The following is a 26,077-nucleotide window of genomic DNA, read 5'->3' on the forward strand; positions in this document are numbered from 1 at the left end:
CTGGCTTTTTTCAACAGTCACACTGAACAGTGATCAGGATTAAGACAAAGGGCTGGTTTCACCTAAAAGATTTCTCTAACCCTGAACAACAAAGATGAGAGTCCAACACCTGCCAAATGACAGTACCATAGAACTAATCAGCAGCTCCACTCAGTGGGAGGTGCATACATTAAGTTTATAGGAGCCTTGTTGCCTTCCTCTTTTTTCAGGAATGACAGCAATACTCTTCCCCTGTCTGTGAAAACAACAATCTTACCTACATCTTACGCACAGGAGCAGGATACAGGCCTCCATTAGGCTGGCTCACTAATGCTCATACTGCATGTACTACATAAGTCACAAGCATACACAATCCGCTTGGATTTAAGTACTAGGATTTAGGTTACACATCGATGCAGAACTTTACACAAGTGGGAACGGCTACACAGATGAAAGGTCTGATCACGACATTGGATTCACAAAACACAGAATGCTGCACCACCGCTGTACATGCTAAACCCATGACAGGTGCAGTAGCCCACTGTCAGCAAAAAGACAGCACAACTGGTGCACCCCTTCAGGTCGCAGGAGAGTTGCAGGACTTGATTTGTGTCAGGGACAGAGGTAGGCCTCTGCATGTGTGAGCCTAGAGCCAAAATAAAAAACTGGGATAATGTTTAGTCACAGTCAAGCACTCAGAACATGGCAACATGACTGCACACCCTGCAGGAAACAGTACCAGTCCAACAGGAAATATGTTTTTTATAAATTAATATGGCTTATATTATGGTCTTTTCACTACATATATGTTTACTTAACGCCTATAAATATGCTAGTTTGTGGATAATAAACAAGGGCATATTTGTGTCTCAATGTATAATCATTGACATTATTTCCAATTATTATCCCTCTCTACACAGTGTACACATGTAGGAATAGCCGCTCCTCACTCTCTATATGGTGAGTAGCTTGGATGTTTTGTTATCTTTTCTTCAAAAGAATGATGAGTTGGTAGAAAGGAAAGCTGACTAGCGCCAGTAAAGTTAACATTCCTTGTGACGTGGTGGCAGACCCATGTCAATGACTAGCTTTGCAGTCATTGTAGTCAGAACAGTCAACAACTCATAGAATATAGTTATTTTCCATAAGGAAATCAAAAGGTCTTACATAAAACCCTTCATAAACCAAACAGACTTTGAGCCAAGAGATCCTTCTAACTGATGGCCAATAAAAGACGGTTTTACGTCAAAAAGTTACAACGATTGGAAGATCTGCCTCAAAACATATACCCACATAAAAAAATAACCTGCTTTCAGATTTCAACAACAGATTCTAGAATGGCTGAGGCACAGAAGCAGCAGAGATTTTCACATGGGATGATTTTAAAACAACAGTGGATTAAAACGGGAATAATGCCACACCTATTACTGGAACTTTCCCTTGCTTTTGATATTGCTCACCATCTCGAACTTCTGTAGAGACTTGACAATATCAGAGTCAAGGGCACATAACTGAAATAGATTGCATCTTTTCTCTCAGACAGATTATCATCTCACTGCTCCCTTTATGTCAGCTCCATGAATTCACAACTAATATACCAAACATCTTCACCCCCTCTTTAACATTTACCGTAGCTCTATATTGCACCCAATCTGCTCTTTCTATTTCAAGTGTTACTGTTAAGCAGATAATAAATCATACCTGCATATGAAAACACATCTCACATTCAATCGGATAATAGCTCAAAGTCAAATAATGTATATCTAACTACAGCAAAATACATCACAAATCAAAATATCCATTTGCAGTAAATGAACAAAACACCGCCCATCAACAATATGGCCACAGCAAGTAGGCCTGCCACCAAACAACTGAGCCTAATTGAGGAATCTAGAGATAAATGTGGACTCCAATCTGCAGCCTTAATAAGATTGTGTTTGTCTAATAAGTTTAAATTGCGGTTTGGCACTTCTTGCCCTCATATTGGCTGTAAAGATATCTCTGCCTATATTACTTGAAATGCTTGTCCCACCCCACTACTGACAAATTAGCCCCCCTAAAAGCCGGACCTAGTTGCGCCCCGGGTCATGTTTTAGGTTACTGACAACATCTACAAATGTGGGTTTAGAAGCTTAGATGATCACTGTGAGCTAGCAAAAAATACCATCAATTACTGAATATAAAAGAAGACTCTGTTCCTGTATTATTAAGTGGTGTTGTTCTATATACACAGTTCTACCGGATTTGTAAGAATCATATAACATTGGAACCTTCACGGCAGGGAGCATCATAACCGAAGAAATAAGGAGGAATATAAGGACGACGCGTAAGCGCAGGAGGATGACTAAGAGAACCACAAAGAGGAGGAGGACAATCGTGAGGACGTTAAAAGGATCAGTGGAAGAATACACATTGCAAAGAAGGACTGAGAAGACCAGAAAAAGGAAGGCAGGCAGGAGATAGTCGACCAGGAGGCCCGGGAGAACAAGGACCAGAAGGACCAGGAGAAGGAGGTCTAGGATGGCCAATACTGGGAGGACAACCTGAATGACATAGACCAGGGCCACCTTGGGGGCGAGGATGACCAGAACCTCGAGGACTAGAAGATTGAAGGGAAGGGCTAGGATGAGGGCCTGGAAACCGGAGAGGAGGGAAAAGATGTAGGGAGAAGCATACCAGGAAGATCAGGTGGAGATGGCCCAGTAGCTCCAGAACTAGATTCACCAGGATGACCGGGACCACTGGAGGCATGAAAACAAGTATTGACATTTTTTCTCATTACCGTGAGGGCAAAGGGCAGCATATTCAAAACGGCAGATCTGCAAATTATAAGTGTGTTGGGCTCTTGGAAGTCCAGAAAGGTGTCCACCTTTATCTTGCTGTAAAATAACTAGATGTGTTTTGATATCCACAACCCTAAGTTGTTTATTTTGCTAGAATTGTAATCTGAAGAGTATTTTACAGTTGTGAAATATTTTGTGTAAATGCCAGGAAAAACAAAGGAAAAAAAACCAGCAAAAATTAGAATTTTTGCCCTTTAATATATAATCTAAAAACAACAAGGGAAATGCCTTCAAAAGGTAGTTTGGATATGTTTAAACTATCCATAATTCCTTATTAAAGCAAAACAGAGGCAGAATGACTGTGCTAGAAAAGAACAGAACGCTTCATGTCATCCGGTACACTATATTCCAGTGCATTATTTCATCCTATGAAACATTTTAATCTGGAAATGCAATTCAAACAAATATTTTTGAGGTAAAAAAGGACTACAACTCCTAGACTGTTTTACCTGAGTCACTAATGAAGTAGATCTATTTGGCAACCGTATTTTTAGCCCACTCACATTAACCTAAGTGATCCAAGACGAAGACTACAACACAATCCTCAAGGAGGAACAGAATTACGACCAGAATTGCAGTCTGGAGCTGGGGAACCGGTTCCAGTCTCTGCTAAGGCTCAACATCCTGTGATGCTGGGCGAATCACTTAATCTCCCCGTGCGTGCCTACCAAACATTAATGTGTCCTTATGCAATATAACATGCGCTCATGTAAAGGGCTCCAATACCTTCCGGTCGAGTTCCTGCTATTAAAAAAAAACTGCAAAAAAATAAATAAAAAGTATCTAGAATGATGGGACAAAGTCTCCATAACCTGGACAGCCATAACTGGCCACGTCAAATATCCAGCACCGCGTTAGATGTTTACACTATGCTTTTTATTCACACTCCTCGCTTCTACCTCTCACCTGTCCACGAACACCGGGGCCCCAAGGTTGGCAACAACCTGCACAACCCACTAAACATTCTCCAACGGACTCCTGGCACAGCCATGCTACAGAGTGTCATGATAACCCTGAAACAGACACATGGGGAGGGGGGGCGTACACACCTTCCTAGCGCTTCCGGCCGCCATCTTAACACGGGTTTGATTACAACTCATTCACCAGCCTTTCGTAATGTCAAACCTAATAGTTTTAAAGTTTAGAAGCAGGTAATATTATGATATTAATATTTATATTAGCATACTGTTTACATATTATTAGCAGTCGACATAAAGTACGAAAAATACTCCAAAATGTTTAATATATATAAAAAAATTACATTCTCCATAATAATATTGTTGCAATTTCAAACTCAAACTTATCAGACTATCTTTATGCTAAAAGGAAGCTTCTACGACTTCGAAAGGGCCCCCTAAAATTCTAAAAACAAGCAGAGCCGTGCGTGCGACTGTGGGTCAATTAGTCCTTGTTCTTCTGGCTACGATATGATAAAAACGCAAAATCCGATCCATATCCGTTCCACGGTGCCCTATCAAAGATGGCAGCCCCGCTCTTAAAAGTGTGAATGGGCATGTTATGCCATTAAAAATACGAGCGGTAACCTGAAAGCTACTTTCTTTGGCGATCTGTGCCATTTAAATCGTTAACACGTTTCTCGTATCTTCATTCCACAGCGTATGTTAGGAAATAATAATATCTAGATGGTCTGGCGGTAATAGCAAACAGTTATCTTGATGTGGAAGTGAGTCCATATGAGGTGCCCGTTTTAGAAAAAAATGACGATTCTTGAGGCATTTACTTTGTAAAGTGCATTTATTCCTTGGTTAGCGTGGGAAAGGTGATTGGTGAATCCATTCACGATGGCCGCCAAAACTGCAAAGAAAGCCATTGCTGCTGCCCTAGCCCTTCTTCTCTCTCCGCAGCGAGTGCCTCTGCTGTCAAACAGAGTCCAAGAGAAATCCATACCCAGTTATACCCAGTTACGCTCTTAACTGTGGACATTCGACTTTGGCAGTAAGGACACAAGGGACTGGCAGAACCATTATGGAGAACTTTGTGAAAAGCAACCTGGCCTTGATACAGGAGGAGAGGGAAGCTGAGATACAAGAGAAAAGGTACAGCGTTATCCTTGGACTTTGTAGTATTCCTATGTGCTTCAATTCATCTAGTCACTTTAAGGCTCTTCGTACATTATAGAAGCCATTACAATTTGGTATTTTGTATTCTATTTCTGTTAAATCATGGAAATTATTTTATTTCCCTCTGCACCAAACATAAAAGTAAATGTTAGAGGTGTCATCCAGGCTGAAAGCAAGAACGCCAGCAATGGCGAGAAGATCATGCTGTCTAAATATGTAATATATATCTGTCCAAACCTAATCGCTTCAACTCTTCTTAAAATGTAATTTTGAGTGAATTTGCAACTTGTTTATATGTAACTCTGTCTCTAACCCCTAGTATTTGTGTAGACATGTACTTGCTACTATTCTTATGTGAGTTTAGAGTTTATTTGTTTCATATATTTTATTATTCATGTTCTCTGAAGTCCTTATGTATTGTAATTTGTCCTATTGTATAGCGCTATTACACCTTCGGGGAAAGTTCGTGCTATATAAAAATGCAAAAATAAATGAATCTGCGGAACAGAAAAAACATGTTTCTTTTTACCGAGTCTTGTATCCCTTATAATCAGGGCACAAGTACTAAACAAGCATTGGCACAGCCAATAGATCTCGCTTTTGAGACCTTATAAGTATTTAGTTATGTGGCATAATATCCTTGGTGCAACAACATCCACTGTTGCGTGGCTAAACACTTATAAGGTCCCAAAGGCGCGACCTATTGGCTATACCAATGCTTGTTATTTTTCGTTCTTGGGGGAAACCAGGCTTAAATGCAAGCTATTCTATTTTACTTTATCCAAAATTGGAATTCATGGTTCTGGCATTTTTATGCCTTTGTTTTTTTTTTGTTAGTCTGGGGTACCCGTTGTCTTGTTCATGGGTTTCACATTGGGAGCAGTTATTGTGGTAAGGTATTATTATCCAGGCAGGGCCTTTGAAGTGTGTGCTTGTGTTGGGGTGATTGAGACATAATATTTGAACGCTTCATCTAGCTGGAACCCAACGTAGTCCTTTAACATCACAAGGTCCGCTTTCTTTTTCCTTTTATGTCTATTAATTTGTTTTGTGCGTTTATAACATGTAAAAAATATAGAAACTAATGTTGGGCAAAGCATGCAACTTTCCTGGGAAATGTCTTTGCATCCATAGAAATTCTAAGAATTAAAAAAATATATATAAAACCGTCAAACTCACATGGGGCTTTGAAAGAATCTCCTAATGACAGGGAAGCTGGCGGCAGGCACTTGGCAATGTTAAAATAATACTAGCAGCTCTAGATTTCACATGGAGGCCACCGCAGTTTTAATACATATCATCTTGTTTTCAAGTTCATAACCTGTAATATCAAATTAAATTGGTGATTGGTGAAGTTTTAATTATGTCTGCGTAATCGAGCGAAGAGGTTTACTGAATTTGCCTGAGGCCAGCATACTTTCTCTTCAGCCCTCCCTGAAGCCAGATGCCCCATCCAGTATGAATAGGACATTACGATGCAAGATTTGTGTTTGACACTGTGATTTCAGTAAAACCAGGGCCTCTGGAATTATAAGGCATGAAAGGTCCGAATTATGTGGCAGTGTTGACTAAATTGTGTGGCCAGAAAAGCCAAGTTATGCAGTGTAATGCGGCATATTTTGTTAGAGTATTACTTGTTTTTTTTGTCATTTTTAGCCTTATTAATGCTACCCTAGCAAAGGTTTCACCTCATTAATACCACAATACAGCAATAAGCTAATGAAAGAGGGAAACGTCCTTTTTTCACAACAGTTTTATCACACAAATCTTTTACCACGAAAGTTCTCGCGCGAAGACAGGTAGAGGTGCTGAGAGCAGATTTTAGGAAAAGTAGGGGAGTGTTGCGCCAGGTGTGGGTCTTAAGGGTCAGAGCTGGGAAAGGGGCGTGAGCTGTTTTGCATTGGTAAATGTGTGAGATTGTTAGTGAACAGTGAGGTAGGACTACATGTCCATTATCTTACTTCATATGCGCGTTGGGCATGAAAAAAGGCAGTAGACCTTCAACACCAATCAATACACTTCCCAAAGCGGTTATGTTTCTTGACTTATTCAATACGCTCTCCAAATTGATAAAGTAAAGAGATTGGTAGTTTGTCTAGACATTATTTTTTAAACAGTTTTTGGCGCATATATCTATTTTGCAATGGGGATAATATTAGTGAAGCCACATGCACATTTAAGGACGGGTAATTATATTTATATAAATATTTAGGCAACAATAGTGCCAATGCACAAGTAATGTGTTTGTCAACTTCAGGGTATAACAGAAAAGAGGTAATAAAATGGTGAGCTAAAAATAAAAATAGGGTCGCGCCACTTACGCCTCACTCGAGAGCAGAAACAGGAAGAAACTTTAAACACGTTCCTTCGCTGTGTTTAATTTTGGGAGCAGGAGACTGCTTGAGTCCTTTGTATCAGCAGAGGAGCAGAGGCTGTGAAGGGCAGTACACAAAGTCGGACCAGCCTTCAGTTCGGGTGCAGAGTCTGCCACGCCGTGCAGAAGGAAAGAAAAGTATCCTACATTTTAAAGATAATAAGAAAACAAACACAAGCGGGTGGCAGGCAGGCATACCAAAGTGAAAGCGCATTAAAACAAACACTACCGGGGGCAGGCAGGCATACCAAATTTAAAGTGCACCAAAACAAATGCAAGCGGGCAGCAGGCATATGAAAGTGAATGCGCACCGTGCCATGCTGACAAGCATAATCAAGCACAAGGTAGCGGGCGGTGAAGGCACCGAAGTTAGAAGCATTGGCCGCGTGTGAGGAACAGAGCCTGGGGTGTGGGGGTGTGGGGTGCATGGGGGAGTAGGGGTGTGTGTGTGTGTGTGTGTATGTGTGTGTGTGTGTGTACGTACGCGTGTGTGTACGCGCTAAAAGAAACACGAGTGGTGCACGCGAAAGAAGGAGAGGCATAGCACGTTGCTTGTGCGTGTGACAGCAAGCTGGTGGCTGGCAAAAGCCGCCTGTGGGTAGTACTTTTTAACTCTGTTACTAAATGTCTCGCCAGAGCAGTGCATGGGCTGGCTCAGGCAAGACCTAAAAAAGAAGTGAGGGGACTAACCTAGTTCTTCAGTAAGCAAGTGGCATCATAGGAAGTGGCATCATAAGAAGGGACTATTTTGAAAAAGGGGGACCCCTACAAAAAAAACAATATATTTTGCTAGCTGTAGGGCACAATATCAGTAGGGGTAAACAACAAGCTAACCACAAGATCTATAGCATACATTTACAGTGGAATAAAACAAGCCTTAATTTATCCGAGAACCGTGCACGTTAGAATTGTTTACTCATCAATTTACCAAAGACAGTTGTTCTTTTGATATGAAAATATTTATCTGTATTCATTTCTCTTTGCTATATAATTTCATCACATATAGCAAGTGCATATTTTTTTTTATATATATTTTTGATAGTTCTTTTTACATATAAATATCAAGACACATGAATTATTTTTTATAAACATACACAAACCAATATTATACACAGTAAAAAACCTAAAGGAGGGATTAATAAGGGGGTCTGTAGATGAGGGGACCTCGGAGTGTGGCTTTGGAAGTGGTCTGGATCTGGAAGTGCAGGTGTTTGGCAGAGGGGAAGGTTTCGCTGGAGGTGGTGAAGCGGAGGGTACTCTTGTGGGCGATGACGCGAGACGCGGTCTTTCCTCTGGATCTTGTATCCGTCTGGCAGGGTGGTGCTGATCTCGGGGGTGCAGGATGCGTTAGTCCAGGTCTCTGTGAAGAAGGCGCTGTCGGGCGAGAGAGAGTTGCATAGGTTCCAGATTTCCATGGCATGTTTGTGTACGGAGCATATGTTGAGGAGGATGCATTTTAGGGTGCTGGCGTCGGCAATGTTGGAGGCCAGGGTGATGGTGAGGGTCTGGCGGCAGTGGAGGCAGGAGACCTGGCAGTGAGTCATGTTCGGCGAGGCCTGTTGGCATTCTCTAAGTCTGAGTGCGAGGAGGGTGGTGGTGTTGTAGTGGGAGGTCCAGGGTTCCTGGTGCTGGCCGCAGTCGGGCCGCGAATGGGCCCAGATGGGCTTGCCTATGTTCTGATAAAGCAGTTTCAGAACAAATAATTAGCAAACGAGAAAAAACAAAGAAGATAACTACATGATCAAATGAAAATAAATTTCTGGCTCTTCAACAAAGTAACTTAAAAATGGGAAAACATGTCAGTGGCAAACAGTGAATGGACAAATCAACCAAGGACATCTGTTTTTGAAAAAAAGAGAGAAAGACAGAAATGAACACAAATATCTATTAAACTGCTCAACCATACTTTTAACCAATAAGCAAACAAGGCACTGTATGACCATGTTGGGCGCCTTGGATGGGGTGTTTTAAAAGTTCCTAAAAACCCCGATTGGGTTCTTGAACCTCCCGACAGAGTGCTCCGCAGCTCTCTGCTCTTAGTCACCTACTGAGTGTGTTGGGTCAGTGACAGGTCAGCTATTCAGACAAGTCAGGCAATTTCTCTAGCTAAACCTATGCTAGTTATACTGTTTTTCAGGTAAGTGTACCACCCCCCCAATGTTGCAAGTGTAAGGATCCCCATTTTTGATTGGACAAAGGAGGAGGACAGGTCATCACACCACCTAATGTTTGGACTTTCTCAGTCTTCTTATTTAAATTTCATCTACGCCCATTACATTTCAGGTTCCCATGACATATGCCTTTCGGTTAACAATGGTGAATTTTACATTGAATACATTGTAATAATTTTAGTACAGTTCAGCTTCTTCTAGCAGGTGAGGGTTGGTCTTCCCAGGCGCATCTTGGCTGTTGCTGCCATCTGGCTTGGTTTCAATGCCACAGAGTTCATCTCCCCTCAGCAGAGTGACATGCCCAGAAAGGACTTTAAAAATGGAGTAGTAAGCACCTCCCAGGCCCATAGAACACGATACATGAAAAATACAAAGAAACAATTTAGAACACAGAAATAAATGATTACACTGTATACCATGAATTTCTACACTATACTCATTACTTTATAATAAACTATAGCATTAGGATTAAGCAAAACGAACAGCTTAGCAAAAGCAGCAGTGCAAGCCTCTCGCATGTGAGAACACAGAACAGCCATTTTAGCACTAGTGCGCAGATGCGAAAGGGTTCCCTCCACAACTGCGAGTACGTCATGTCACGTGGGTATGACAGACGCATGCGCAGTAGAAATTCCCGCATAGCAGCAGCTATTTTAGACGCAAGCGTATTAGGATTAGAAAATACATAAGCAAGCTTCTCTTGGATACCCCGTGTAAGTGTAAAAGTGCACAGATTAGTAAACAAACAGCGTGGTTACTTCGTTAACGTTAGGCGAGGTTCATGAGTACGAGCAAGTCGCTTTATGAGCGAATCCTTGCTCCATCAGTAAGGATACACTGTGGCGACGGAGTATCCTCGCCACCCAGAATGCAGTCCGCCCGCCGCATTCAAATGCGGTTGGACCTCCAGGTTAATCAGTCTCCCCCATAATTAACCTCTTTTCGACGGCCCTGTGACAAACAGTAAAATGCATTGACAGGAACCGCTGTGACGACCGTTCCTGCCAATTCCTTTACAAATGACCCCCTTCTTGGTGGTCATTTGTAATTCTGGTGGGCGGAGTAATCACAGCTTGGCGAACAGAAAGTCCTCCACAAGGCCAATGGTGAATACTTCTTTTGCCAGAATTTAAATCTGGCCCTTAGTCATGTGAAATGTTCCCAGGCCACATCCGCAGCAGCCCATTCAATCCTGTGAAAGAGCTTGGTGCAGCTCCATCTGTGCTGCTCTGTGCCACATGGACGCCCTCTTGACTGACCCTCAGAGAAATGAAAAGAGCATTGGCAAAGCCCATAGGACGTTTTAGCCATGTTGTACAGCAGCGCAGTGGCTGGACAGCATCATTTAAAGTAAATTAAAACAAAAGAGCTATAACGTGGCCAGTGCTGGCCATGTAATAGCACTTTTGTTTTTCTTTCAACCAAGCTGCACAGCAGCCATGCCACTGTACAACAGGCCAAAAAACATTGACTAAGCCACCATAGACGAGACCCATTGGCTTTGCCAATGCTTGTTATTATTACAAATATCATGAATTATTAGGTTAATTTTCACGTTTTATTTATTTGTAGGTTTATTTTAGTGCTCTCCTCTCTTCTGAACATAGAGAGACTTTGTGCATGGCGCAGCCTCTAGAAAGGTACCTTGACAGCTTTAGGTAGTTTCTTTACCTCGCAGATTGACATTGTGTTCTATGGATAGGTTTTTAGGTGCTGCGCATATAGTTAATATGTAAAGACTACGAAAGAAGCAGAAGATCCATTGTTCCGTTTTTTCCTTAATTGCACTTTTTAGGTTTAAATCTCTTTTATTAGTTTGAAAGAATTGTAAAAATACAAACGTAGACCTCATCTACATCTGACCACTGACTTCACTGCATTTTTAAACATTTTTAACATAGCTGGCAGTTCAGAGTGTACTGTACTTACTGGAGCAGGAACAACGCCGACATGCATATGAGTGGTCTCTGTTCGGGTGCTGGCCCATTGAACAAAGAAACCATAAACGGAAAAGCAACTCAAAGCAGCTACCTGTGGATGAGATTAATCCTCACATTCAGCCCCCCATCACTTTTTGATTTGTCTCAGTGAGACTTTTTAATATGGTGCTAATATTCAAGATGCGCCACAGTCATTTCATTGCATCATCAAAACAAGATGTAAATTACATTGAGTTTAATTTTCTTTTGATTTCCATATGAGACAGATAACAATTGAAGTACTATAGCAACGCAGTACTACATTGTGACGCGGGGGACCCCGACGAGGGCCCCCCTCGTTTGCCTAGTAATGTGTCTACTTTTTTTTCCCAGAATACCGAGGCGTGGAATACCCCCGACGTCGTCCGGAGACGACCTGCAGCGGTGCATCTGCGGGACTACACCTTTAAGGGGGCGGAGACGGACTGGCGCCACGCCCGTCCTGACGACGTAAAGCCCATTCCGGAGTCCAGCCAGGTGTGCGAGACACCCGGAGGTGGAGTTGGAGGTTGGTGGAGCGAGTGGAGAGACAGCGGAGCAGAGTGGACGGAGGAAGAGGAGGACGACGAGCGGAGGACGGAGGAAGATCAAGAGCGGAGGTCGGAGGAAGAGCAAGAGCGGAGGTCGGAGGAAGATCAAGAACGGAGGACGGAGGAAGAGCGGAGGTCGGAGGACGAGGAGAGCGGAGAGAGAGCAGGAAGGAGGAGCCGGACGGAATCGGAAAAGAGTCAGAGCTATAGGTCGATTCCAACCAGGAAGCCAGCGGCGGGACCAGACTGCGGACCTGAGGTGGATTACCGCGGGAAGCCAGGGGGCTCTGCGGGACGCTCATCGCCCAGCCACACTAACACGGAAGTGTGGCTCACCCAGGTACGGTCCGACAACATAGCGTGGGGAGGAGGTAGACGAGGGAAGCCCGCCTAAAAGCAAACACCCCTGCACACCCTTGGTGGTTTCTCAAGGGTTCACATCCCACAGTTAGAGTTGGAAGTTGCACGTGTGTTTCCCCTCACTCCCTTCCCTGAGAGACGTTTAACCCAGCACGATTACTGAGACGGACATTTTTTCTCTTTTCCTTCTTTTCTGGGATACCGGCGCAAAAAGACCAGCAGGACGGCCGGGAAAAGGCCTACGACACCCAGAAGACCTTGGGACTGGCGAGGAACAGGAGGACGGGCCAGGACGGAGGAAGCGGACTCACCACTACCCTTTTATAGAGTGCCTGTTCGCAAACGACGCTTGTACAAAACAATAAAACCTGCACTACCCAGTACCCCAGTGTCTGCGAATCTTTTTGAGAGCCCAGCAGTAGAGTCACAGCCCCGGTCCAAAGTCCCACAAGTGGTGGAGAATGCGGGCATTGCAACAGTGAGCAACATCGAGGACACAACGATGGATGCGATCCTGCAAGCCCTCGTGAAGGGCCAAGAACAACTAGCATGGGCCGTGGAACAACAGCTAGCCGCAGCCCAATTGGACCGGGATACCTTCCGTAGTTCAGTGGTACAGCAATTGGAAGGAATGAGGGTTACGGGAGACCCCGCCACGGTCACCGTACGTGAAACCAGGGCTACCCTCACGCCGGCGGGCATTTCCTTGCAAAAATATGTCCCGGGGGAGGACCCAGACGCTTTTCTAACGAATTTTGAAAGGGTTGCCCTTGCTTGTGGATGGACTGTGGACAAGTGGCCGTTTTTCTTGGCGCCATTGTTGAGTGGAGAGGCACAGGCAGCCTATCAGGTAGCGAACAACAATGGTACTACCCCCTACGCCCAAATCAAAACTCTGATTTTGGATCACCTCGGCTTAGATTCTGAAGCCTATAGGGTTCGATTCCGCAAGGAGAGGGGACAACCGGGAGACAACCCCAAAACCTTGTTCTTTAGATTAAAAACAGCGGCGGACAAGTGGCTCACCCCATCCACGAGCACCAAAGAGCAAATCATGGATAGAATTTACCTTGAACAGTATTTGGAAGCCCTTCCCTATGGGACACAGCGGTGGCTACGCCAGCACTCTAATCTGAACACGGCTCAGGCCATGGAGATGGCAACCACCTACGCCCGGGCCCAACCTCGTCTGCATAGTGCGGAGCCAGAAAAGCCAAGCAAAGGGCCGACAAGACCTGAGCGACGACTGAGGGCACCCCCGGGACCCCTCTCTCCTCCACCGCGGGCCCCGGCTGGCGATCACCCCCCTTTTCGGGGTCCACAGTGTTTCGATTGTGGCCAGTGGGGCCACATAGCCCGTTTGTGCCCCCTGAAAAGAGCGCACGAAGAGCCAATGGATGTTAATTATCTACCAAAGTCGGTGTTGTACTCGGCTGAACTTGGAGGCTCCTTCCATGTGAGTGTTACTGTTAATGGGGTGATAGTCAGGGCCCTCCTTGATTCTGGCTGTAAGCAATCGGTCATCCAAGGGATATATGTGACTCCACAACAGTTAGTTCCAGAGAACAGTGTGTACATTAAATGCGTACATGGGGACGTGAAGGAGTATCCAGTGGCTAACATTCCCCTAGGCCTAGAGGGTATGGAAAAGATGGTAGTGAAAGTGGGAGTAATGGATACCCTACCCGAACCCCTGATCCTGGGCACAGATAATCCGAACTTCCTGAATCTCTTCAAAAGCCAGTTGGGCCGAGACAATGAACAGGGAGAACCAGTAACCAACTTGCTATCGACAGGTCCCTGGGAAGGAGATAGGTCCTTCCGATTCGCCCAGGCCAATGACGAGACACTCATCAATGCTTGGGAACAGGCACATGTTAACTTAACCAGTCCTAACCTCTCCTACCCCCGCTTTTTGATAAAAGAGGATCTTTTGTATAGAGTACCCTCTAAGGAGGAGCCGATGCAACTGTTGGTACCGGCCTGTTTTCGCGACCAAATAATGTACTATGCCCATACCCACCTACTGGCGGGACACATTGGGAGTGAGAAAACGACTCAGAATGTCCTCAGGAACTTCTACTGGCCGGGTATCTACAGCGACATAAAAAAACATTGTCAAACATGTGACCTCTGTCAACGGAAGAATGCCCAACGTCCCGCGGCGGTGCCCTTACAACCTCTGCCAGTCATCGGGACCCCATTTGAGAGAGTGGGGATGGACCTGATAGGCCCCTTAACAAGCACAAAAAAGGGGTTTAGATATGCCCTCGTTATCGTGGACTACGCCACTAGATTTCCTGAGGCGTTTCCGCTAAAATCCCCCACCTCCAGGAACATTGCTGACAAATTTCTCGAGTTGTTTTCTCGAGTGGGGTTCCCTAAAGAAATCCTCACGGACCAGGGGACCCCATTCATGTCCAAGGTTATGCAGGAGGTTTGCCAAATGTTGGGTTTACACCAGATCAAGACGTCCGTGTACCACCCTCAAACGGACGGGTTGGTTGAACGGTACAACAGGACCTTAAAAACGGTCCTGAAGAAAATGGTGGAGGTAAACCACTCCGACTGGGACTCCTTGTTACCCTTAGCCCTGTATGTGATCAGGGGCCAGCGACAAAGCAGCCTGGGGTGTTCGTCCTTCGAGATGCTCTATGGTAGACAACCCAGGAGCTTGCTGGATATGACAAAGGAGATGTGGGAAAAGGAACAAGGCGGTGAAACCAGAAGTCTTCTCGAATACAGCTCGAATTTGAGGAGCAAATTAGGAAAGATCAGGGAACTCGCGTTTACACACTTGGAGGACAGCCAGAAACACCAACAATCCCATTATAATAGGGGAAAAAAATGGAGGTCGCTAAAAGTAGGTGACTGGGCCCTGGTGTTGCTGCCATCAATAGCCAAAAAGTTCAGTAATGAGTGGCAAGGCCCCTATGAGGTCATTGAAACGATAGGCAAAACGACCTATCGTCTCCGTCTCACCACCCGAAAGACCCAGATTTTTCACATAAATCTGTTAAAAAAATGGCTTGGAACACCTCCAGTGGCAGCTAATCTGGTCCTGAAGTCCGCCAAGTCCCTCAGCTCTACAATAGATGACTTGGTTATCAGCGAGGAATTGTTTGAGGGTGAGCAGGAGGGGCTCCGTCATGTACTGAAGAAACACGCATCCATCTTCTCTGACCTTCCGGGAAAAACCACCTTGGCTGAGCACAGAATTGAGACGCCTCCTGGTACCGTGGTCAAGCAACGACCGTATAGAATTCCAGAGGCTAAACGGGAGGCCATAGCGAAAGAGGTGGCAGAAATGCTCCGGTTAGGGGTGATACGGCCTTCCCGGAGTGAGTGGTCGTCTCCTATAGTTATGGTGCCTAAACCCGATGGCAGCAGCCGTTTTTGTATGGACTTCCGGGCATTAAACGAAGTATCGGCTTGTGATTCCTATCCCATACCCCGGATCGATGAGCTCATCGAGAAACTCGGGGAGGCAAAATTTATCAGTACTCTGGACCTGACGAAGGGGTACTGGCAGGTGCCCCTGCGCGAAGAAGATAGGAGAAAAACAGCCTTTTCCACCTCGGAGGGGCTGTTCGAATTTACGGTTTTGCCCTTCGGTCTACATGGGGCTCCCGCCACTTTCCAGAGACTCATGAACACTGTATTGCGGGGGCATCATCAATATTGCTCCGCTTATCTTGATGACATCATCATTTTTAGTCCCTCCTGGGACTCTCACTTGCAACATCTGGATGCCGTGTTCCATTTGCTCGAATCAGCGGGTCTACATGTCAATTCCAAGAAGTCCAGGATAGGGTACCATAAAGTCAAATACTTGGGGTACCTTCTAGGTCATGGCGTCATTGAACCACAGGTGGAAAAAGTGCGAGCTATCGCGGAAACCCCGTTTCCAAGGACTCTAAAGGACATGCGTGCCTTTTTGGGTTTGGTAGGGTATTACCGGCGTTTTATACCCTCCTTTTCTGAGATTGCGGCGCCCCTGACCGATACCCTCAGGAAAACTAAGGCCCACCCGGACTTCCACAACCCGACGCCGGCCATGTGGACTGCCTTTCAGACCCTTAAAAAGGCCATCACCACCAGGCCGGTTCTTACTTCTCCCGACTTTAATAAGCCTTTCGTGTTGCACACAGATGCCTCTGACTTTGGTATCGGGGCGGTGTTGTCCCAGGACTCCGGGGAGGGGGGTCTCCGCCCCGTTCTCTACATCAGTCGGAAGCTGTTTCCGCGGGAGGTTAGGTACCCGACTATTGAAAAGGAGTGCCTGGCAATCAGGTGGGCGGTAGACAAACTACGCTACTACCTCGAAGGGCGGTCCTTCCTGCTGTACACGGACCATGCCCCTCTCATATGGATGGCACGGAACATTTCGAACAACCCTCGCGTCATGCGGTGGTTCCTGGCCTTGCAACCCTTTCGGTTTCAGGTCCGGCACCAGAAGGGGGCCGAGAACGTCCATGCGGATTTCCTTTCACGGTACCCTCTCCCCGATCGGGAGATTCCTAGGGGGGGGATGTGTGACGCGGGGGACCCCGACGAGGGCCCCCCTGGTTTGCCTAGTAATGTGTCTACTTTTTTTTCCCAGAATACCGAGGCGTGGAATACCCCCGACGTCGTCCGGAGACGACCTGCAGCGGTGCATCTGCGGGACTACACCTTTAAGGGGGCGGAGACGGACTGGCGCCACGCCCGTCCTGACGACGTAAAGCCCATTCCGGAGTCCAGCCAGGTGTGCGAGACACCCGGAGGTGGAGTTGGAGGTTGGTGGAGCGAGTGGAGAGACAGCGGAGCAGAGTGGACGGAGGAAGAGGAGGACGACGAGCGGAGGACGGAGGAAGATCAAGAGCGGAGGTCGGAGGAAGAGCAAGAGCGGAGGTCGGAGGAAGATCAAGAACGGAGGACGGAGGAAGAGCGGAGGTCGGAGGACGAGGAGAGCGGAGAGAGAGCAGGAAGGAGGAGCCGGACGGAATCGGAAAAGAGTCAGAGCTATAGGTCGATTCCAACCAGGAAGCCAGCGGCGGGACCAGACTGCGGACCTGAGGTGGATTACCGCGGGAAGCCAGGGGGCTCTGCGGGACGCTCATCGCCCAGCCACACTAACACGGAAGTGTGGCTCACCCAGGTACGGTCCGACAACATAGCGTGGGGAGGAGGTAGACGAGGGAAGCCCGCCTAAAAGCAAGCACCCCTGCACACCCTTGGTGGTTTCTCAAGGGTTCACATCCCACAGTTAGAGTTGGAAGTTGCACGTGTGTTTCCCCTCACTCCCTTCCCTGAGAGACGTTTAACCCAGCACGATTACTGAGACGGACATTTTTTCTCTTTTCCTTCTTTTCTGGGATACCGGCGCAAAAAGACCAGCAGGACGGCCGGGAAAAGGCCTACGACACCCAGAAGACCTTGGGACTGGCGAGGAACAGGAGGACGGGCCAGGACGGAGGAAGCGGACTCACCACTACCCTTTTATAGAGTGCCTGTTCGCAAACGACGCTTGTACAAAACAATAAAACCTGCACTACCCAGTACCCCAGTGTCTGCGAATCTTTTCGAGAGCCCAGCAGTAGAATCACAGCCCCGGTCCAAAGTCCCACATACATTTACTTTAAGTTTACTGTTGGGTTTACACATTTTGTCTTCAGAAGAAAGAAGTGAATACCCTACCAGCGCCTTTCTAGGTACTCCTCTACCATGCCCTGCTATGAGCCTTACACCAATCTAAGGGAAAACAGCTTGTTGTTGTAAATTACCAGTGGTCTTCCCAAAAAGATTTTGAACAAACTTTGAATATTTGTTTTAAATGAACTAGCCTGTGAATCAACACTAAAGGGTTAGTAACTGCTGCAGAGGAAAGGAGAAGTGAAGCTTCTAAACAGTCTTTTGATAGCCACGCCTGTCACAAGAGGAGAGGTTAGATTGAAATCCTCTGAAAATTGTAGCTAGCCCCAGGTGTGAGGATAGACCTAAAGCCATAGCGGTCACCAGTTGGGAGGGTAGACTCCATCCCTCCACATCTACAGGCCATCACAGGAAACCTCTCTGCCAGTGGTACCTACACTACCAGTGGTGTCTCTAGGACACTCAATTCACAAATGTATCCTTGGGCCAAACCCAAGTAAAGTGATGGACATTTTGCATATGTTTATCATTTTTAGCAAGACCCTCACCCACTCTATTCATTATCTGGTCTTATCTTGATCTCTGGAAACCAGGATGGACTCGCCCTCAGTGGAGGGAGTACTTGGGTATAGGGTAAATATAAGAAATTAAAAAGTACCTAGGGGTTATCCGTCATCTCCTTAATTTTGGATGCCCCTAATATGGTCACACAAAGAACTTCACCCTAGCCTTTGTGCAAATAGCCAGGCTGGAGCCAGGTCAAGGAGGCAGTAAACTCCAAACACTTCGGGGTGGGGGGAGGGAGGGAAAGGGCATTAGAAGTTTCTCACACTTCAAAGAGGACACCAGAACTAAAAAGGGAACCCTCGGACCCACTTTTGAGATCACCTCTTAACCCGAGGAAGACGCAAGACTCAGGACTCAGGAGAAGGACTGCCCTGCTGCTGTACTGCAAGGACTGCCCAGTTGCTCTGCTGCAAGAAGGACTGTTTCTACTACCCTACTGCATGAAAAGAAGAATTGGACCTCCAAGGGCTAGGTTGCTGGCATCCTCTCTAGTGCTACATTTTCACAACCAGCTCCAACTCCCTTGAACCCTACACCTGGACTCTGCCTGCTGTGAGTCCCCACCCCAGCCTCCGAGTGGTGCCTCTTCAGTCCTGGTACTTCTAGAAATGGAGCTAAAGGTAGTTTGCTCGCCTGACTGTGTTTTGCATCAGAACCGACACAATCCGAGGCAGAACCTCTCATTGCAGCCCTTCACCAGAACTGACGCAACATGATGTGGGACCCCCATCACACCTCTCACCTTAGTGGGCCTAATCTTTTCCCTGTACCTGTACCATACTCCATTGCATTTTGCTTGAACTTGTGACTTTGCCTGATTGTGTGGGTTTAATTGCCTTCCAAAAACCCACCACACACCACCGTACCCAACAGATCCCACGCCGCTGTTGGAATAAAGTCACCGAAGACCAACTACAAGCAAATCTCGCTCTCAGCCCACCCACCGACCCCTCCATCACCGACGACGCTGCCCAGAACCTCAGACGATGGATAGACTGCGCCAACACCCTCGCCCTGCTGAAAAAACCCACCTACAGAGACACCAGCAAGAGAACCAGTTGGTTCACCCCGGAACTCCTAGCATCCAAGCGTACCTGCCGAAAACTAGGGAATAAATGGCACAGCGAAAAGACATCGCACACCCACGCAGCACTCAAAGACGCCATCCGCAACCACCATCACCTCATCAGGTCTGCCAAGAGAATCTCCTTCAAAGACCGCCTTGACAACCACTCACACAACAGCAAGGAGCTCTTCAACATTGTAGGAAGGTGGATACCGGACTATGGTTACCCCAGATTTGTTGCCTAGTGTTTAGCTGGTTTTCGACTTAGCCTGGGGCCCTGATTACCAGGATCCCAGGCCAACTATCTGCTCTCACTTTAAAATGGGCTCCATGTACCCTAGGTACATCTCCAATTGAATACTGGGTCACCTTATGAGCCCCTGTACAGTGTACTATAGGTACCCAGGGCATAGGTGCAGCCAAGGCCTACCAGGGGCTGCAGCATGTATTATGCCACCCCTGACTGGCCACCCAAATTGACACAACTGGCTGATCACTCAGCTGGGCAAGTGTGTAATCGCCCTTTGCTTTAGATATAGTAAGCCTATATCTAACTTTATATCTAGACACATAAACACCTATAAATCACTCCTATGGCAGGCCTTAACAATCCTGGAGGCAGAGTGCTTGGTTTTATGTGAGATGGTGCTCTAGCATGAGCTGAGCCTGTCTGCAGCTTTCAGAACCATGTCCTCATAGCTGTTCTAGGATATTGCCATACCATATACTCTTAAGTGCATTATTGAACCTCGCGGTTAAATGCTAACTCTGGTTTGGCTTTATCAAAACATGTCGAGTAAGATGTCATACGATTTGGAATACTACCCCCTCGCCAGTTCTGGTGACGTGGGTAGCATTCCACCCTTCTAGAGGGAGAAGACATGTTGTTCCTACTATCCCAGTTAAAGGTAACCAGAGCCTCAGCATCACAAAATGGATGCTGCTGCCACAGACACAAGTCTGACCTCCTGCTGCTGGGAGTCCTTCCAGCGAGGGAGGCTTGGACAATAGGTTTCCTGTCTTGGGAGGTGCTAGCACCACCCCAGACAGGCTCTTGTGCATTGGGGCAGGGAGGGCTGAAAGAATTGAGACACTGCCTGGGGCACACAAGGTGTCCCATGCATAGTCCAGTTCAAACCGGTGCTGGGGCACTCCAGCCCCAGCTCTGGTGCTAAACTGGACAAAGGGAAAGGGGTGTAACCGCCCCCTTCCCTGGGCCCACCCATAGGAGGGACCTAGCAGGTAATCCAGTCCCTAGATTTGGTATATAGGTAGGAGCTGAGTCCCAAGACTTTAGATTTATCCTGACTGAAACTCTGAAACGAAACTCTGGACCTTCCAGGATCTACTTTGCAAGAAGACGACTGAAGAATCTCCCTTGTGGTCAAGTGACCACCCTGCACAAGGTTGGTGGTTGTTATGGATCCTCGTTTTTTTAAGAACACTCCAGAGGTAACCTCAGAATGGAATACCGCACGTCTGAAAAGATTTTTTTCCCCCAAGTTGTTTCGAACAGGCAGTGTTGAAAGAGATAAAAACAAGCCCTGGCGTTGCCAATAGGTCTCGCATTAGGAAAGTTTGACCTATTGGTATTGTAAATGACAAATTTTGTATTTGTGTTGGTTTTGAAAATAGCAAAATTAATAGCTTTGTCATTTACAATGCCAATAGTTTTAACTTTTGCAAATGTGACACCTATAGCATTTGTAATGCAATATGTGTGGTATTTACGTGACTTAGATGTATTGATATTACAAATAACAATGGCTTTTAATTTTTTTAATAATTAATACTTAAATAAAAGGTATTGTAATTTATAATGGCAATAGCTTAAACTTTTGTAAATAACTTTTGTGAAGATTATGTTCAGTGTATTTTATTGTGACGAAAATCCAAGAACAGAAGTGAAAAAATGTAACATCTTTTTATGACATTTTGTAATAAAGCTTGAAACATTGACAGAACATATTTGAACTAGTTGTTGTTGAATGGTTGCACAGATTGATGCTGTGGTGGCGCTGAGTGATGTTGTGGTGGCAACGAGTGATGCTGTGGTGTTCAGTGGTGCTGTTGTAGCGCATAGTGATGTTGTGGTGCCCCTGAGTGATGCTGTGGTGCCCCTGAGTGATGCTGTGGTGGTGATGCTGTGGTGATTAAATAGATAGAGTGAGTGTGATAGATAGAGGGAGGGCGATAGAGTGGTAGAGTGAGGGCGGTAGAGTGGTAGAGTGAGGGCGGTAGAGTGAGGGCAGTATTGTGGTAGAGTGAGGGTGGTAGAGTGAGGGTGGTAGAGTGAGGGTGGTAGAGTGAGGGTGGTAGAGTGAGGGCGGTAGAGTGAGGGCGGTATTGTGGTAGAGTGAGGGTGGTAGAGTGAGGGCGGTAGAGTGGTAGAGTGAGGGCGGTAGAGTGAGGGCGGTAGAGTGGTAGAGTGAGGGCGGTAGAGTGGTAGAGTGAGGGCGGTATTGTGGTAGAGTGAGGGTGGTAGAGTGAGGGCGGTAGAGTGAGGGCGGTAGAGTGAGGGCGGTAGAGTGAGGGCGGTAGAGTGAGGGCGGTAGAGTGAGGGCGGTAGAGTGAGGGCGGTATTGTGGTAGAGTGAGGGTGGTAGAGTGAGGGCGGTAGAGTGGTAGAGTGAGGGCGGTAGAGTGGTAGAGTGAGGGCGGTAGAGTGGTAGAGTGAGGGCGGTAGAGTGGTAGAGTGAGGGCGGTAGAGTGGTAGAGTGAGGGCGGTAGAGTGGTAGAGTGAGGGCGGTATTGTGGTAGAGTGAGGGTGGTAGAGTGAGGGTGGTAGAGTGAGGGCGGTAGAGTGAGGGCGGTAGAGTGAGGGCGGTAGAGTGAGGGCGGTAGAGTGAGGGCGGTAGAGTGAGGGCGGTAGAGTGAGGGCGGTAGAGTGAGGGCGGTAGAGTGTGGGCGGTAGAGTGTGGGCGGTAGAGTGTGGGCGGTAGAGTGTGGGCGGTAGAGTGTGGGCGGTAGAGTGTGGGCGGTAGAGTGTGGGCGGTAGAGTGTGGGCGGTAGAGTGGTAGAGTGAGGACGGTCAAGCTTCTGGGGTGCAATGGAGCCCTACCATTTAAGGAGTCTAAAATTTAGATCAGCCTTATGAAGATTTGGGAGTGCAAGGGACTCCTCTCCACAGTTTGTTACACCACTTTAACAAACATATCACAATGACAACCCAACCCACTAATTAACAAAATGCACATTTCCGGACTGAACTTCGTAGAAACGAGGTATTAGCTGCAGAAAAGATGTGCATGAAATCAATCGCACCCCAGCATGATAAATGTGGAATAACTGTCCACTACGAGTACCCGGAAAGATGTGTAAATAGAATGTACTACATTTTGTACGACAAAGTATATAAGAATGATGCACGCGTATCAAATAGTGAAATGCATTCATGACATCCGTACATAACACAATGAAATTCTGACCCAACATTGAATACCAATTTATAATTATCACATCTGACTTTCCTCACTGACATTCTGCAGAGCACTGGTACATTTCTGTAGAAAAACTGCAGCTGTGATAGTATAAATTCAGGCCAAAGGGTCAAAATTCAGGACTAAAGGTCCTTTTTACAGACCCATCTGAGGAGGGAGCACGATTATAAAATATACAGCTGACAGAAGTGCAAGCCAAAATAGATTTATGTTCTGTAGTTGTATTACACATTGGAGTATTGAGCAAACATTCACATATTTAACGTATTTAATGATGAAAAAGCTAGCAAACCTACACCCCCCCAGCAGAATGTGACAGCTGACCTTGAATGATGATGCCAGGAGCAGCGCTGTGCTTATGGACGTAGAATTAGAGTTCACAGACTGTTGCACTGCTAGAGAGTGAAACTGAGTGAGAAATGATGGTGAGAAAGGAGGACGGAAGGATATCAACAGAGATGGAGAGCCCGAGTGTTGGAACAGTGAGAGTGAACAGTGAGAGAAGAGGGAAAGCATGGTTGGCCAGCTGAGAGAGTGGTAAAAACAGATGGTGAAAGTTGAGAGAAAAGACTAAGATAAGATGGGGCAAGAAAGGCGTGAAAAAGATGCAGAAATATGCTGAGGGCGGTGGAGAGGAGGTGGAAAAGAGGAAACCGTTAGAAGGGCAAATAAAAAAGAGAAAGCATGTGGGGAGAGAGGCAGAGACCATGGAAAGGTGGGGTAGAGGAGGAAACAGATAGGGGAGAGCTGGGTGGGTAAGGGTGTGGCGTAGCGGACAGAGCTACTGACTTTTGAAACCCAAATAATAAAGATGAGGGTTTTTGCATAGGTCAAAAATATTTTAGAGAAACCCTGACGTGCATTTGCACCAATGTAAACTCACTTCCGTGTGCATGACGCTCACCGGTCTGGGTGGGAGGACATGCCTTGGCATAAACATAAAGGGAGTTCACCCCTACTTTTCCAGGGACACTCCAGTAAGCTTCGGGATTCCCGGAAAAATGAAAATCTGCACTTGGAAGCGTGAAGCAGGGAGTGTAGATTGGGGCCGGGTTCTTGTCTGAGTGCATGCAGCCAACGGGATGAGATGTGTCACAGGAACTGTGGCTTCTAATACAGAGGATCACACGCGAGGACAGTGTGTACTTTGTGTGAGAAATGCATTTACCGAATGGGGCGTGGCCATGTCGTGTCCTCCAAAAGGAGGATATTTATGGGCCCCAGAGAGGCTTGGCAGGCCTGCACAGTCTCCCTGATGTTAACCAACCTCCTGTGAGGCTTGCCAAGCATCTTAGAATGACAGTTCTATTAATTTAGCATTTAAAGTAAATACTGAACAGATGTGGCGTAAGAGACGGACCTGCCAGTTTTTGAACTAGGGAACCAGGTTCGAGTACCGGTTACGGCTCAACATCCTGTGATCCTGGGCAAATCACTTTATTTCCCCGTGCTTTAAAAACGCCATGACTTTGTGTAATGTAACTGGTGCTCGGCTAAAGAGCCTTGATGCTCTAGGGCCAATATACCACTTCTCTGCTATTTCTCAGTGTTGTAAATTAAAAGAGTTGTTACTGCCCAGTGCAAACTTCGGGAAAGTGAGTCGAGATTCAAACATCTGACCGCACCATTCACGCCTGGATCTCGGGTATCGATTGGAAGGGAAAGCTGTCACTGCCTCGCCCACTGTCATTCAATCAGGCAGGCCCAGTTTGTCATTTCAACAACTGGTGTACGAGGGGTGTTTGAAGTTTACACCCCAAGCCAGGCCTGCGTGTCTGGGAGGGGGCACTTGAGCAGAACAACAATGCCCCTTTCTTTCCTCTCAGATGGCAAACTTAGCCTTTTGGAAAAAGAGAAACCCAATCTTTAGCACTGAAAGTGTTATTCAATACCGTGGCACTTCAGCAGCGTGTGTGGTGGGGTCGGGGAGGGGGTACAGAATGTAGAGTTTAGGAAGGAAACGGGGGTGGGGGATCTTACACTCGGTGTAAAATATCCTGATTACCAAAAGCTAAACCCAGAAACAGGTGAAGGAAGCAGGGCTCGGGTGGGAGGTTGACTCTCAGGCGCCATTTATAAACTCCTCAGCGCCACTAAAACTACGGGCATTCTCCGTTCGCTCAAAATGTCTGCTCTGCTGAGGCTCAAACAAATGGGCTTTGTTGTGGTTTTAAATGTATTTTTCTGTCCAAAAGACCCACTCCTATGAAGCGTCTTGAGATGCGATTGCTATGTCTTTTTTTAAGGTTTTTGCTGCTTTGTACAAGGGAAGAAGTAGATGAATTGTAAATTATAAGAAAGTGTGGTCATAAGTGAGCAAATACTGCAAGGCCCCTGGCTTAGCACTTTAGACCGCGCCTGGCCCTTCTGTCTGCCAGAACTGTAAAAACAATAAACATCTGTGAGTTTTTCACTGATCAAACCACCACGCATATCCCTTTCACGCAGAATGCTTATAAACCGCGAGTGTGTAAATATACAGCTATAAAGAAATGTAAAAAGCACATTTTGCCGCTTTGACTTTTGTATTTCCAAGGTTGAATGAAATGCAACGAGAGCGCATTAAATATATGAACTCTGGTAGGAACGTGCTGCATTATTCCATCTGGCTTGGCATTTGCAAAGTTTTAAGTGGGTGAGCTACACTTTAAGAGCTGTGGTAAAAGTTTACCAAAAGATTGTATCGCTCGTGTGACCCCCCTTGGATACTTTGTGTTTGCCTGACTGAATAAGTAGAATTTGACGTGGCATTACAAAAGTGCACGCTAATAAAGTGGTTTTTTGTGTAAACTCTTGAGATAAGTGTCTCGTTCACGAACCATCACGTGTTAACATTACAAATACCAATACAGTTAATTAAAGAAAGGCAGTTACAGATGGACCCTCCAACCATCCAATGCGTGCTGTGCAGCAGCTTCCAGAGGACGTAAGCCCAGAAGGTCCAGGATGGTGGTCGAGATGTCGCATAAGTAAAAACATTGAAGCCACGCCCCCAATGACATCAGACGAACAGTTACGCCAAAAAAACAAGACCTCTTAAAATCAACTCTGACA

General features: G+C 46.3%; 2 protein-coding genes across 3 annotated transcripts in view; one reads left to right on the forward strand and one right to left on the reverse strand.

The window, feature by feature from the left end:
* Window positions 1–3,876, reverse strand: part of MRPL21 (mitochondrial ribosomal protein L21) — a 146,953-nt gene extending 143,077 nt beyond the window's left edge. The window contains exon 1 of the mRNA XM_086957843.1: window positions 3,729–3,876. Within this exon, the coding sequence (XP_086813969.1) occupies window positions 3,729–3,828 (100 nt within the window). The 5' untranslated portion in view covers window positions 3,829–3,876. The remainder of the gene's footprint in view (window positions 1–3,728) is intronic.
* A 775-nt stretch (window positions 3,877–4,651) lies between these two features.
* IGHMBP2 (immunoglobulin mu DNA binding protein 2) overlaps window positions 4,652–26,077 on the forward strand; it is a 335,240-nt gene continuing 313,814 nt past the window's right edge. The window contains exon 1 of one of the 2 annotated variants that reach the window (XM_086957844.1): window positions 4,652–4,879. In XM_086957844.1, the coding sequence (XP_086813970.1) occupies window positions 4,809–4,879 (71 nt within the window). In that variant the 5' untranslated portion in view covers window positions 4,652–4,808. The remainder of the gene's footprint in view (window positions 4,880–26,077) is intronic. The other variant, XM_086957845.1, reaches the window with a different exon arrangement.

This window comes from Lissotriton vulgaris, chromosome 2_1 (genome assembly GCF_964263255.1).
Source record: "Lissotriton vulgaris chromosome 2_1, aLisVul1.2, whole genome shotgun sequence".
In the NCBI taxonomy this organism is placed as follows: Eukaryota; Metazoa; Chordata; class Amphibia; order Caudata; family Salamandridae; genus Lissotriton; species Lissotriton vulgaris.